The 14,834-nt window shown below is 54.0% G+C and overlaps 1 protein-coding gene across 6 annotated transcripts in view; it reads left to right on the top strand.

The window, feature by feature from the left end:
- Positions 1–14,834, top strand: part of ABCC9 (ATP binding cassette subfamily C member 9) — a 180,949-nt gene that overhangs the window by 144,860 nt on the left and 21,255 nt on the right. For all 6 annotated transcript variants that reach the window (XM_073562293.1, XM_073562295.1, XM_073562292.1 and 3 more), the window contains one exon: positions 3,408–3,533. In XM_073562293.1, coding sequence (XP_073418394.1) covers positions 3,408–3,533 — 126 coding nt within the window. The remainder of the gene's footprint in view (positions 1–3,407; positions 3,534–14,834) is intronic.

Here is a 14,834-nt window from a genome sequence, read left to right as displayed (position 1 = left end):
GAGTACCGATTACCCAGATGGACGATCCTGGCTGCTGCATTGAGTATGGACTGGAGAGGGGATAGTCGAGTGACGGGGAGGCCAATTAATAGAGCGTTGCAGTAATCCAGGCGGGAGTGGATCAATGCAACAGTGAGGGGTTTTTGTTGTTTCCATAGTGAGAAAAGGGCGGATTCTAGAGATGTTCTTTAGGTGTAAGCGGCAAGCGCGGGCAAGGGATTGTATATGGGATGTAAAGGAGAGATTGGTGTCAAACATAACACCCAGACAGCGCGCCTGCTGCCGGGGTGTTATTGTGGTACCACCCACGGAGAGGGAAATGTCAGATTTAGGGAGGTTAGTAGATGGTGGGAGCAGAAGAAGTTCAGTTTTGGAGAGGTTGAGTTTCAGATAGAGAGCGGACATTATATTGGAGACTGCGGACAGACAGTCACTGGTGTTCTGTAGTACAGCGGGGGTAAGGTCGGGGAATGACGTGTATAGTTGTGTGTCATCAGCATAAAGATGGTACTGAAAGCCAAATCTGCTGATGGTCTGTCCAATTGGGGCCGTGTAGAGAGAGAAAAGAAGGGGGCCAAGGACAGAGCCCTGAGGTACCCCGACAGCAAGAGGAAGAGGAGATGAAGTGGAGCCAGAGAACAAAACACTGAAGGAGCCGGTCAGAGAGATAGGAAGAGAACCAGGAGAGAGCAGTGTCCTTAATGCCTAGTGACTGGAGCCTAGAGAGTAGGAGACGGTGGTCAACAGTATCGAAAGCTGCAGATAGGTCAAGAAGAATGAGCAGAGAGTGGTCACCATTACGTTTTGCTGTCAGAAGGTCATTGGTCACTTTGATGAGTGCAGTTTCAGTCGAATGTAGGGGGCGGAAGCCGGACTGTGAAGGGTCTAGAAGGGAGTGAATGGAGAGGTAACGGGTAAGGCGGGAGTAAACTAGGCGTTCCAAAAGTTTAGAGATGAAGGGGAGATTGGAGACTGGTCTGTAGTTGTTTGTGCAGGATGGGTCGAGAGCAGGTTTCTTTAGTAGTGGAGTAACGATGGCGTGTTTGAAGGAGGATGGGAAAATGCCCGAGGAGAGGGAGAGATTAAAGATTGTAGTTAGGTGGGTTGTGACGACTGGAGAGAGAGACTGGAGGAGATGTGAGGGAATGGGGTCGGTAGTGCATGTAGTCGGACGAGAAGAAGAGAGGAGTCTGGAGACTTCTTCTTCTGTTATGGGATCAAATGTGGAGAGTGAGCCAGGGGAGATGTAGGAAGGGATGGTAGTCACAGCACTTGGTGGTTGGGAGCAGATTTCTTGACGGATATTATCTATTTTTTCTGTAAAGTGGGAGGCCAGGTCATCAGCACAAATGTCTGTGATAGGGGCTTGTGCTTTTGGCCTGAGGAGGGAGTGAAAAGTGTCAAAAAGTTTCTTGGGGTTGTTGGCTAGTGAGGAGATCAGGGTGGTGAAGTAGTTCTGTTTGGCAAGGTGAAGGGCATTGTTATAGGTTCTTAACATAAATTTGAAGTGGATGAAGTCTTCTGGTGTGCGAGTTTTTCTCCATAGGCGTTCAGCACTCTTGGAGCATCGCTGGAGAAGTTGAGTTTGCGATGTGAGCCAGGGCTCTTTTACTCTGTGTTTGGAGGTTCTGAGGGTGAGGGGAGCTACTTGGTCAAGGGTGCTTCTAAGAGTGTCATTGTAGTGATGAACAGCCAGATTAGGACAGGAAAGAGAGGAGATTGGGGACAGAGATGAGTGTAGGGAATCTAAAAGTGTCTGAGGGTTAATAGCTTGTAGATTTCTGACTGTGTGGTAGGTAGGAATGAGCTGGGGTGGGCGAGGATTTGTGAGCGTGAAGGAGAGAATGTTGTGGTCAGAGAGTGGAAGCGGTGAGTTGTTTAGGTGGGAGATTGAACAGAGCCGGCAGAAGACCAGATCAAGGGTGTTACCGTCCTTATGTGTCTCAGAGGTTGAAAGCTGTGAGAGGCCTAGAGAGGTGGTTAGTGATAGAAGCTGGGATGCAGATGTGGAATTAGGGCTGTTAATGGGGATGTTGAAGTCTCCCAGGATGAGGGTTGGTAGTTCTGAGGACATGAAGTGTGACAGCCAGGCTGAAAAGTGGTCAAGGAAGAGGGTGGGTGAGCCTGGGGGCCGGTATATGACCGCTACCCTGAGGGAGAGGGGACGGAAGAGCCTGATGGTGTGGACCTCAAAAGAAGGGAATAAGAGTGATGGGACTGGGGGGATGACCTGGAAAGTGCATTGTGGGGACAGGAGTATGCCAACTCCACCACCAGGTCTGTTTGTGGGTCTCGGGGAGTGAGAGAATTGTAAGCCACCGTAGGAAATTAAGAGAGTTGTTCAGAAAGTAGTTGTGTAGGAAAGGAAGCTTGTTACAAGCAGACCGTGGATTCCAGAGGGCACAATTAAAAGATTGAGATGAGGGAGTGCAAGTAATGTTAATCAGATTATTGTGGTTTCGATATGAGGTAGGGTAGGGGTTGAGGTTGGGGGATGGTGGACCAGGGTTGGGGGAGATGTCCCCTGAAATCAGTAGGAGAAGGAAGATAAAGAGCCAATAGTTGTTGGAGTTGTAAGTAGTTTTTTTCTGCGATGTGTTTGGGCAAGATGGGCTGAGGTTTCTCAGGAAGGTGAGGAGTGTGTGGGAGCTGTACATGGGAGAAGGAAGTATAGAGGGGCTGATGTGTATGAGTCGTGATGGAGGGGGGATAGGGTGATGAATGTGGATGGCAAGGGAACACAGGAGGATAAAAATAAAGCACATGGTTAAAGGGGAGAGCAAAGTGTGGGTTACCTGACTCCTGCCCTGACTTACTGCCATGTATAACTGCCGTTTTGCTGGATGCTTATCTTCTGTGATGCTTTGCTTATGGGATGCTTGCGTGCTGTACCCCACACTGCGTGCTTCCCCTTAGCAACTACTACATATATAGGCCACACTACAGGGTCAGGAGAGAGGGATTGTGGGAGATGGTTGGGTATAATTTGGCAGCTGGGGCCAGCACACCAGGGGATGGTTAGATGATCAAAGGCACTAGACCAAGATGTGGCAAAATGCTATAGCACCTTCCACCTGATAAGATCTAGAAAGGCCCCAGTCACAGATCTAAAGCAGTAAGTATTACATACAGTGCAACAAATGAATTATACCAAAGCTTTAGCAAGCACATTTAAATATGCAGCAAAATGGTCAAGCAGCAGAAGTATGGAGTTGTACCATTTGGATATATTACAGCAGAGAAATAGAGGCAGCAGAGGTGGGAAGTTGTATCATTCAGGCTGCTTGCTGGCAGTGAATGGAGTAAATACATGCAGTAATATAATGTCTGTCAGAGCTGCAGAACTTGGCTTTTAGCTTCATGTTGCGCCCCTCCTCCACAGTGGATTCACCAGGTCTCCATTGCAGATCATCGCCATGAAGGACGGATTCATCCTCCGAGAAGGGACCTTAAAGGACATCCAGAATAATGACAACGAGCTGTACGAGCACTGGAAGACACTGATGAACCGGCAGGACCAGGAGCTGGAGAAGGTACCGGGCACCAGGGGGCACAGGGCTGTCACTACACCATGTCTTATCATCCAGTCACCTCTAGAGCTGCACTCACTATTCTGCTGTTACATAATGTCTTATCCTCCAGTCACCTCTAGAGTTGCACTCACTATTCTGTTGTTACATCATGTCTTATCCTCCAGTTACCTCCAGAGCTGCAGTCACTATTCTCCTGTTACATCGTGTCTTATCCTCCAGTCACCTCTAGAGCTGCACTCACTATTCTGCTGTTACATCGTGTCTTATCCTCCAGTCACCTCTAGAGCTGCACTCACTATTCTGCTGTTACATCGTGTCTTATCCTGCAGTCACCTCCAGAGCTGCACTCACTATTCTGCTGTTACATCGTGTCTTATCCTCGTTACCTTCAGAGCTGCAGTCACTATTCTGCTGTTACATCATGTCTTATCCTCCAGTTACCTTCAGAGCTGCACTGAATATTCTGCTTTTACATCATGTCTTATCCTCCAGAGCTGCACTCACTAGTCTGCTTTTACATCATGTCTTATCCTTCAGAGCTGCACTCACTATTCTGCTATTACATTGTGTCTTATCCTCCAGTCACCTCCAGAGCTGCAGTCACTATTCTGCTGTTACATTGTGTCATATCCTCCAGTCACCTCTGGAGCTGTAGTCACTATTCTGCTGTTACATCGTGTCTTATCCTCCAGTCACATCCAGAGCTGCAGTCACTATTCTGCTGTTACATCATGTCTTATCCTCCAGAGCTGCAGTCACTATTCTGCTGTTACATCGTAGTATTATCCTCCAGTCACCTCCAGAGCTGCAGTCGCTATTCTGCTGTTACATCGTGTCTTATCCTCCAGTCACCTCCAGAGCTGCACTCACTATTCTGCTGTTACATCAAGTCTTATCCTCCAGAGCTGCAGTCACTATTCTGCTGTTACATCGTGTCTTATCCTCCAGTCACCTCCTGAGCTGCAGTCACTATTCTTCTGTTACATCATGTCTTATCCTCCAGTTACCTTCAGAGCTGCACTCACTATTCTGCTTTTACATCATGTCTTATCCTCCAGAGCTGCACTCACTATTCTGCTATTACATCATGTCTTAGGCCTCTTTCACACATCCGGTTTGTGCCATCAGGCACAATCCGGCATGTGTGTAAAAAAACGGATCCGTTTTTTTTTACCGCCGGATGCGTTTTTTTGTCATTGAGAAGCACATGCGCCGGATCGCGCCGCATGTGCTTCCGTTTGTTCCGGTTTTCACCGGATCCGGCTGAATTCCTCTGTCCGGCGGCCGGACAGGACGGGTGCTGCAGCGTTTTTTTGTCCGGCAAAAAAAGCCGGACATGGACGTATGCGGCCCTTCCGGCTCTGCGGGACAATGTTTCTCAATGGCACATTCCGGCCGCCGGATCAGACTTCTACCTGATCCGGCCACCGCATGCACGGTTTTACCCTGTGCGCATGCCCGGATATCTCTCTCTCTTTAACCCGTTCTCTCTCTCTCATACCCCGGTCTCTCTCTCTCTCTTTCATATCCCGTTCTCTCTCTCTCTCTCTTTCATGCCCCGTTCTCTCTCTTTCATACCCCGTTCTCTCTCTCTCTTTCATGCCCCGTTCTCTCTCTCTCTCTCTTTCATGCCCCGTTCTCTCTCTCTCTTTCATACCCCGGTCTCTCTCTCTCTCTTTCATGCCCCGGTCTCTCTCTCTCTTTCATGCCCCGGTCTCTCTCTCTCTCTTTCATGCCCCGGTCTCTCTCTCTCTCATGCCCCGTTCTCTCTCTCTCTCTTTCATGCCCCGGTCTCTCTCTCTCTCATGCCCCGTTCTCTCTCTCTCTCTTTCATGCCCCGGTCTCTCTCTCTCTCTCTCTCTTTCATGCCCCGTTCTCTCTCTCTCTTTCATACCCTGTTCTCTCTCTTTCATACCACGTTCTCTCTCTTTTTCATACCCCGTTCACCGGCTCCTGGATCCTTTTCTTCCCTGGTGACCCCTTTGCAACATAGCCGTGTCAGGCGCCGTAAGATGCGCCGCATATACTTCCGGTCCCTCCGTTCACGGCTGGATCCGGCACTCCATCTTTTTGCCGCATGGCGCCGGAATGCCACCGACGGACATGTGAAAGTAGCCTTATCCTCCAACTCTTTTATTTTACAAAATTATCAAAATTACACTCAGAAACAAACCACAATACATAAACTAAAGAAAACCAACATAGACAGACATAAAATGTGCAAAACATGCGCAAACAACTGAAAGTCCAAATCCTTTCCTTGTCCTCCACTAAGCTCGGCAGCTTAGTGTCCCCCAGCAGGAATCCACTTAAAAGAAAATACAAAGAAACATAAACCCCTCTCCCCACTCTCACCCCATTCACCCCCATTCACCCCCATTCACACCTCACCGATTTTACTAGTTTACTATTTACAAAAAACAAACGAAAATAACCCTTTCCTGGCCCTCCGCCTTGAAAAAAACAAGAACTCTGCCACTTTGGCCGTCAAACCTTACCTCCTATTACACAGCAAAGATTTTTTTTTTTTTTTTTTTTTTTTCTTCCTCTCCCACACATGGCAACAAGTTCGCAGCCTTTTTTTTCCCACCACCTTGCACCGCAGGTCCTACAAGTTTGTAGCCTTGTCACTGCAAAATCTGGTCCACGAAAGTTTATGGCCTTTTGATTCCACACAAAAATTATTTCCAGGGTCCGCAGAGTCTACTTCTCCTGCCCTGCTCCTCTGCTCCTTCATGTTGCTCTTGGCATCCGGTCATCCATCCACCACCCCCCATGCACCCCCCTCCCAACCTGACTACACCCCATCCACACATTCTAACTAAAAAAACAAAAAAAACGTGTGTTATATGTTTTTCCTTTTACCAAAGCACAACCAAAAGACATTTTCCAAAACTCTCAATACCATCCCATCTACTTACGCATTAATATACAAACTAAACACAGCATTTACATACCCAAGGCCCAAGTTTGGCACCTGTAAGCCCAATATCCATTATATGTCCTGTTTTTAAAACAAAAAGCTAAGGTGGCATGCACCAGCCCACCACCAGGAAAACGGGGTTCTAGAGGCTCCATCCCTCACTAACACATTCATCCTATCCCTCAAGAACTAAGACTGTCCCTACTTCTGTCCCTAAAAAAAAGAAACCTGTCCCTATCTGTCCCTACCTGCCCCTACTCTACCTAACTTATCATAACTAACTCTCTATCTGTCCCTCAGTGCCTGTCCCTCCCTGTCCCTATCTGCCCCTACTTCTGTCCCTAACACACCCAGTGAAACTTATGCTATCCCTACCCTCATTCACACGGAGCTAGCTCTCCCTTGAGTGCGTTTTTAAAATGAGAGGCCTCTCCAAAGCCAAGAGGCCTTCCTCACACCCAACCTTTCGAACTCCAAAGAACGGACCTTCACCAGGTCACCCAAGATGTTTCCTACCACCTCATCCCTTGGGAGGGTTTTTTTCCGCGTCGTAACTAGGCACCGTGCATTCCAAGTGTGGAACCTAACCACTGCACTGACTAGGAATAAAGTGCACGGGTCCCGGCCACCCAGGGATCTGAACGCTCCATAGGCCCATTCAGCGTAGGAGAGGGACGCCAGCCGCGGCCAACGTATGGAGGCACCCACCCTGTTGTAAACCTCTGCATTAAAGGGACAATGAAGCAGGAAGTGCTCCATGCTTTCCAGCACGTCGCCACACTCCTCACGAGGGCAACCCCGGTCATCGGAGTTCCTGCACTTCAAGTTGTCCCTTACATACAGCCTCCCGTGGAAGCAACGCCAGGTCAAGTCCCAAAACTTCATGGGGATCCGCTTAGAATTTAAAAGCCCCAGCCCGACCTCCAGATCCCGGCCTGGGCAATCCTTAAGGGCCAGGGGCTTCTGGAAATGGGTCAACAGGACCCTCCTGTCAAGGCACTGCCTCGACATGGTCCTGATTTCCCACACTCCCAGACCCCACCGGCGGATCACCTTCAGAACCGGGGTAGCGTAAGCCGGAAGATGCCCATGAGGTGTGCGTAGGTCCTTCACCCGCCCTCCTGTCTCCCATTCCTGGAAGAAAGGCCAAAGCCAACCCTTGCAGGAGACTACCCACGGAGGAGCCCTCTCTAGCCAGAGGTTAGAGATGTTAGTCTTAAGAAAGGTGTTTACTAGAAACACCACCGGGTTGACCATACCCAACCCGCCTAGTCTCCTCGTACGGTATGTAACCTCCCTCTTGATTAGGTTAAGCCTATTCCCCCATAACAATTGGAAGAACAGGCTATAGACCCGCGTCCAGAGAGGTTCCGGCAAGATGCACACACTGCCCAGGTATATCAATAAAGGTAGCAGATAGCCTTTAGCCAGGGCAACCCTTTCCCTCAGGGTTAAAGACCAACCCTTCCATTGGTCCACCTTTTGGGCGGCGATCTTAAGTCTGCCCTCCCAATTTTGCTGGGGGTAGTCCCCGGGGCCAAATTCGATGCCTAGAATTTTGGCGGTGGCCTGGGGCCCTGGAAGGGTGTCCGGGAGATCAAAACTAGGATCTCCCCCTCCCAGCCAGAGACTTTCACACTTATCCCGGTTGATCATGGACCCGGATGCCTCCGAGTAGCGCACTACCTCCGACATGACCCAGTCCGCCTCCCCTCTCGAGGATACGAACAGGGAAACATCATCGGCGTACGCCACCACCCTCAGAGAGGAGCCAGAGCCCGCCCGGTCCATCCCGACTCCCGCCAACGGTCCACGATCTACCCTCCTTAAGAAGGGATCGATCGCGAACACGTATAAAAGCGGGCTCAGCGGACAGCCCTGACGGACCCCAGAACCCACCTCAAAAGGACGACCTGACCAACCATTCACCAGCGGAAAAGTCTCAGCCCCTTGGTACAAGATCTCTAACCATTTTACAAACCTCCCAGGCAGACCATACCTCAAAAGGACGAACCAGAGGTACTCGTGGTTGACCCGGTCAAAGGCTTTCGCTTGATCTAATGACAGCAAGTACCCCTTCCAGTGACCTGCCCTACCCTGCTCCACTGCCTCTCGGACACCGAGCACAGCACTAAAAGTACTGCGGCCTGGAACAGAGCAATGCTGGGCCCCTGAAAGGAGCCGGGGTGCAAACTTCACCAGCCGATTAAACAGCACCTTGGCCAGAACCTTCCGGTCCGTATCGAGAAGCGCTATGGGACGCCAGTTCTCGATTCGGGACGGATCCTTACCCTTTGACAGAATAATGAGGGCTGACTTCCTCATTGAGCCGGGAAGAGTGCCCGAGGAGAGACACTCATTAAAGACCCCTGTCAAGAGGGGGACCAAGGAGTCCCTAAAAGTCTTATAGAACTCAGATGTTAAGCCATCCGGACCTGGCGATTTCTTGAGCCGAAGCCCATCAATGGCCAGTCTCACTTCCTCTTCCCTGATTTCTTCTGCCAAAACACCAAGAGAGGGGTCACCCCCTGGCTCAGGGATGGCTTCAGCCAGGAAAGCCGACATCCTGTCCCGATCCAGATCCTTCTTTTCCAAGAGGTGTGAGTAGAAGGATCTGACCACCTCCAGGATCCCTGATTTGGATCTGTTCAGGGACCCCGTACTGTCGATCAGTCCTGTCACCATCTTACAATTCACTGACATCTTACAGTTTCTGTAAGGGTCGGGCGAGCGGTACTTCCCGAAGTCCCTCTCAAAAACCAAAGATGTGTGCCTATCATACTGACACCTCTTGAGCAAAGATTTCACTCTGGAGATTTCCTCTCGGTCACCTCCAGTCGAGACAAGCTGCTCGAGTTTCCTCCCCAGAGCCTGGTACAAGCGGTGCCTGTTCAGACTCCTGAGGCTCGAGAGCTGACGGAAGAACCCCGCCACCCGCTTTTTGAAGATCTCCCACCACTCTGACTTACTACTACAGAGATCCAACAGCGGTACCTGGCTCTGAAGAAAATCCTCGAAGGATTGTCTCACCTCCGCTTCTTCCAGCAGGGACGAATTGAGCTTCCACAGCCCTCTTCCCATCCGAGGAGTCTCTGCAACATTCAGAGAAAAGAAAATTAGACAGTGATCGGAGAACTCCACCTCAACGGCGGACACAGCAGAAAAGATGGCGTCCTCCTTCAAAAAAAACCTGTCTATTCTAGACCTACAGCTACCCCTATGGTAGGTGAAACCTCCGTGACCTGGGGTGTGCCGGATGTGGGCATCCACCAGGCGAGCTTCACTGGCTATGCTATTCAACGCGACGCTATCATAAGCCAGGCGGTCTCCGGGACCCCCCCGGTCACGGGACCTCGTAATGGTGTTGAAGTCCCCACCGAAGACCACCTGTCGGCTCGTAAAAAGAAAGGGCTTGATCCTCAGGAAGAGACATTTGCGGTCCCACTTGGACTGCGGGCCGTAGATGTTGATGAGCCGGAGCTCTTGTCCCCTCATGAAGACATCTAGGATCAGGCACCTCCCCATTTCCAACTCAGTAACCCGTCGGCATTCAACTGCTGCAGTCTTAAAAAGGATTGCCACCCCGCTATACGGCTCGGCCGCAAGAGACCAGTATGAGGGCCCGCACCTCCACTCCCTCCGTGATTTATAGATGGCCCCCATGTCTGTTAGTCTGGTCTCTTGCAAGAATAAAATTTCTGCCTCAATCCGGGAGAAAAAATCAAAGGCCGTGAAGCGAGCCGCATCTGACTTAATGCTGGCGACATTAATAGACGCCAGCGTCAACGGGGCGAGTTCAGCCATCATGGGTGATCGAGTTGGATGGCCAATTTCTTCCCTACCCCGCTATTACCTCCTCCTGGGGAGGGGTCAGACACCTTCCTTTTCAGGGAAGCTCCCGACGTGTCCATCCCACCCCCCCCGGTGTCCTCGCCCCCGGGTTCCAGGTCTGTCCCCCCCTCAGGAGGAGCAATGCCCCCTGAGGGACGGACTCCGCCATCCCCCGAAGGACCCTCCGGTGTTACCCCCGGCCCAGTACCCTCGTCTTGCGGTTCATCATCTGAACCCCCGAGGGCGCTGAACCGGTTGGAGAGTCTGATCAGAGGGGGGTCAGCGGGCCCTTCCGTATGCACCCTTGTGGTCGGGGGCGGGGGGGACTTTGAAGGCTTGTCAGCCTTCCTCCCCACCGCTTTGCGCTTGGCACGCCTGGTTTTGCCACCTGGTGCTGTAGGCTGCTCTTGGACATCCTCATCAACACTTTCATACTGAGAGGAATTGTCCGAGTCAGCCGCTTTCTCCTCTCTCTCCATCCTCCTGATCTCCTCACTCACCGCACTCTCCCCCAGGGCCTCAGAGGCTTTGGCCACGGGCCTGGAGGGAGGAGCAGGCATCACCCCGGTTGCCCGAGGCTCCACCTGTCCCTTACCTCCCTGGCGTTTTTCCTGCCTCCGCTGGTACGCGGGGCCCCTTGCAGCATTGCCCTTCCTCACTGGCCCCTCAGCCCTTCCCCCTTCGCCACCACCTGCCACAGCAGAAGCAGCGCCACCGGGGGTTGCCCCCCCGCGGTCTCCCCCCACCGGGCCTGTGGCGGCATTAGAGAAAGAGCGAGGGCAGCGGCTGAGAGGGTGACCCAGGTCACCACACAGGTGGCACCGAATGTCTTTGCACAAGGCAGCCAGGTGACCTACCCCACCACACAACGCGCACTTCTGCACCTTGCAGTTGGCGCTGAAGTGAGTGGGGTCGCCGCACTTGTGGCAGACCTTCGGTTGGCCCTGGTAGAAGACCAGGATCCTGTCCCTTCCCAGGAACGCCGAGGAAGGGATGTGGGTGACCGTGCCGCCGGAAACCTTCAATTTGACCATGAAGGTCCAGCCCCCCGACCAGATGCCAAACTCGTCCCTGTTCTTTTTTGGGACCTCGGTGACCTCCCCGTAACGGGAAAGCCACGTCATGATGTCCACGCCTGCGAGTGACTCGTTACATGTAACCACGGTCACTCGCTTGACGGAATTTTGGCGAGACACCGCTTGAGCCACGAAGTCTCGCCATCCGGGCTCTTCTCGCACCAGCTCGTAGTTTGACCAGAAGAGCTCAAGCCCCTCTGGCCGCACGAAGCTGACGTCGAAGAAGCGGGACGCCGAAGGGTGTATCAGGGCAAAGATGTCATTCGCCCCGAAGCCCATCTTAAGGAGGAGCTCCACCACCTTGCTCCTAGGTGGACAAGCTTCACTGCCCCCCCACCTAAGACGGACCACATTCCTTCTTGGCGGCCCCTGCCCGGCTGTGGGGAGAGACCAAACAGTCCCTCCCTCCCTTTGATTTTGGAAGGCTGCTAGGCCATGTCTCTCTATCCAGAAAGACAGGTCCACTGTCCTCCCCTCTACCATGATCGATCTTTCTCCCCTTTGGAGGGCCTCCAGGAAACGGCGGTGCAAACCGCCGTCCCCGGAGCCCGGAGGCGAGGAGACCCCCCCGGAACCACCCCGACCCCCAGCCGCGACCCCCGCATAATTACGTTGGGGCCTCGCGGCTGGGGGGGCAGACGGGCCATCCCTCCCACCACTACCACCACTTGTGCCAGCACCCTCATTCACTCTCCCGTTCACTCTTTTATTATTTCCACTCGCTCCGGCACTCACTCCAGCATTTACTGCCACATTCACACTCGCACTCACTCCCTCATCCATATCGCTCACATCACCATTTATGTCCTCAAACAGCTCTTCAAAAATATCTCCTATCTCACTCCCACTCTCACTTCCAGATAGACCACTATTTACATTAGCAGACTTGGTGTTGCAGTACCCCTGCCTGCCTGCTGGGGGCCCTGACTGGCCAGTGCTCTGCTCCTTGGAGCTGCTGGCACTGCTCCAACTCTTGTCCAGGAGTGCCGCTGCCCCTTTAAATACCTCCGAGCAGAGCGCACTCAGTACGCCCTGCCCGAGCCTGGGAGCAGCAGCAGCTCCTGGGTTCTCTGGCTCCACTTTTTTTTCTTTTTGTGGTGTCTTTGCACTGAGGACAGGGACGGCCACTGCCACCGCACCCTGCCCTCTGCTGTTCGCCCCCGCCGGCTTCCCAAGGAGCGCCAGAGCCCCCGCACCACCAGATGGAGGTAAGCGGGCTGGGGACCCCGACAACTCCCTACCGACTTTTGGGGGCACTATGCTGCTTGAGGGGGTAGGCGGGACAGGAGGCAGTGGGCCCGCCAAGGCCACGCCCCCCCCGCCGGCCGCAGCCACCCCGGGCAGAGCAGTGACCCCTTGCGAGGCCACGCCCTCCCCAGGTGACGCGGGCACAGCGGGCGGGACAGCGGCCGAGGAGGACACGCCCCCCCCGCATGCCGCAGCCTTTGCAGGCTGGGCAACACTCGGGGAGGCCACGCCCCCCTCACGGACTGTCACTGCGCCCCTGAACCCACCACTTGATGTTGGCAGGGCTGGCCACTCCCCCTCATCGCCCAGCGGCGGCGGTGCCCCCAGCACGGACCCCTTTTTGGGTCTACGCGCCGGGGACCCCGCTCTTGCCACGGGCGCCGTCAGAGGAGCTACCAGCCCCTTGCATTTTTTTAGCTGCTGCTTCACAGCAGCCTCCACGCCCTTTCTAGGTCTCTGGACCCCCATAAGTGGACCAGACTTAACGGACCCGTGCGTGGGGGATCCAGAGACCCCAGCACTCACCGCCGGAGGTGCGGTCCTGGCTGTACCCGTGCTGAGCGCCAGGCCAGCCCCCCCTGCCACCGGGGACTGAGCCCGGACACCACTACTGCCAACACCGCCAGCGGCTGTTACACCACTGGCACCAGCACCGACCTCCATGTCGCTGCCTGAACCCTCACCGCCACCACCAGATGTGACGGTAAGGTCCAGGCACACATCACTCTGCCCGCGCCCCCGCTGCGGACCCACCACAGGGCCCGAGCCGGGGTGGGCAGCGGGTTCCATACAGCGGGACAGAGGGACCCCGGAAAGAGGGACAAACATAAGTTTGTCAGCCACGGTGTTTTTTGGCTTGCGCTTGTTTTTTTTCTTTTTCCTCTTTCCGGTTGCCTCGTCCTCAGGGCAGACCTCATCCCCAAAGAGCAGTGTGCCAAACCGCTCTGGGGACTCGATCTGCCTCACCTGTTGTAGGACGAGGCAGCCCCCCTCACTACTACTGTCCCCACTCCCACCAGCCTCCCCCTCGCCCCCACTTTCCTCCGAGTAACTGGAGTCCGGTGGGAGAGCCACTTGCTCAGGGGCCACCCCGCTGCATGTTACCTGGGTGTTGTTGCTCACCAGGCCTTCAGGTGGGGCAGGCGTAGATGTTCCGCCATCCTCCTCCTCTTGGCCCTCCACCTGGCAGGGGCCTCCCGACCCCCCAGGAGACCCTCCGGTCATGGCTCTAAACCGGTCATCGTTTTTCAGTTTCTCTGCAAAGGGGCCGCTCCCACTCAGGATAGCCGCCCGTATCTCCTCCAAGGCCCTGATAGCCCCCTTCAGCCTCTCCACCGTGGCGGAGACCTCAGCTCGTCTCGAGGCGGGGAGCCGGTTCTTAGCCACCGCTCGTGCTCCCCTTAACTCCTCCCGGAGTTTTCTCAGCTGTTTGGCGGCCTCCTCATATTCGCAGAGGTGCGCATGGATGCGGGAGGCGTAGATGGTGGATGGCTCTCCCTCAGCTCTGGAGCCCCAGATGTTGGGGGGCTCTGCCACTGCACCTCTGCTCTGGGCCGCCACTCCTCCGGGAGGAGGAGCCGCCACGGTACCAGCTTCGGGGGGCCCGGTGTCCCGGGGCTCCTGGGTCCTGCGACCCCCTCTCTCCTGGCTCCGTCTCTTCCCCATCTCCCTGGGACTGGCTGGCTGCACCCTGGCCTCCGGATGGTGCTGAGGCCCCCCACCCCCAGCTGGCTTGCCGGGGGATGGGAGCCAGGGGCACAGCCCCGGCGCTCAGTCCCAGGGAAAGTCCTCTTTCCTGGGAAGGGGGCAGATGGAAAGTCCTTGCAGGAAAAAACCTCCCTTCCCAGGAGCTTAGCAAGGCCCTAGCCTGCAGATGCTCAGCACAGATGCTCCTCCTCTTCCTGGGCGTGCTCTATCCTCCAGTCACCTCCAGAGCTGCAGTCACTATTCTGCTGTTACATTGTGTCTTATCCTAGTCACCTCTAGAGCTGCACTCACTATTCTGCTGTTACATCGTGTCTTATCCTGCAGTCACCTCCAGAGCTGCACTCACTATTCTGCTGTTACATCGTGTCTTATCCTCGTTACCTTCAGAGCTGCAGTCACTATTCTGCTGTTACATCATGTCTTATCCTCCAGTTACCTTCAGAGCTGCACTGAATATTCTGCTTTTACATCATGTCTTATCCTCCAGAGCTGCACTCACTAGTCTGCTTTTACATC

Source organism: Dendrobates tinctorius, unplaced genomic scaffold (assembly GCF_039654945.1).
Source record: "Dendrobates tinctorius isolate UK_male_01 unplaced genomic scaffold, ASM3965494v1 ptg000344l, whole genome shotgun sequence".
NCBI lineage: Eukaryota > Metazoa > Chordata > Amphibia > Anura > Dendrobatidae > Dendrobates > Dendrobates tinctorius.
This window is presented reverse-complemented; position numbering and strand designations above follow the sequence as displayed.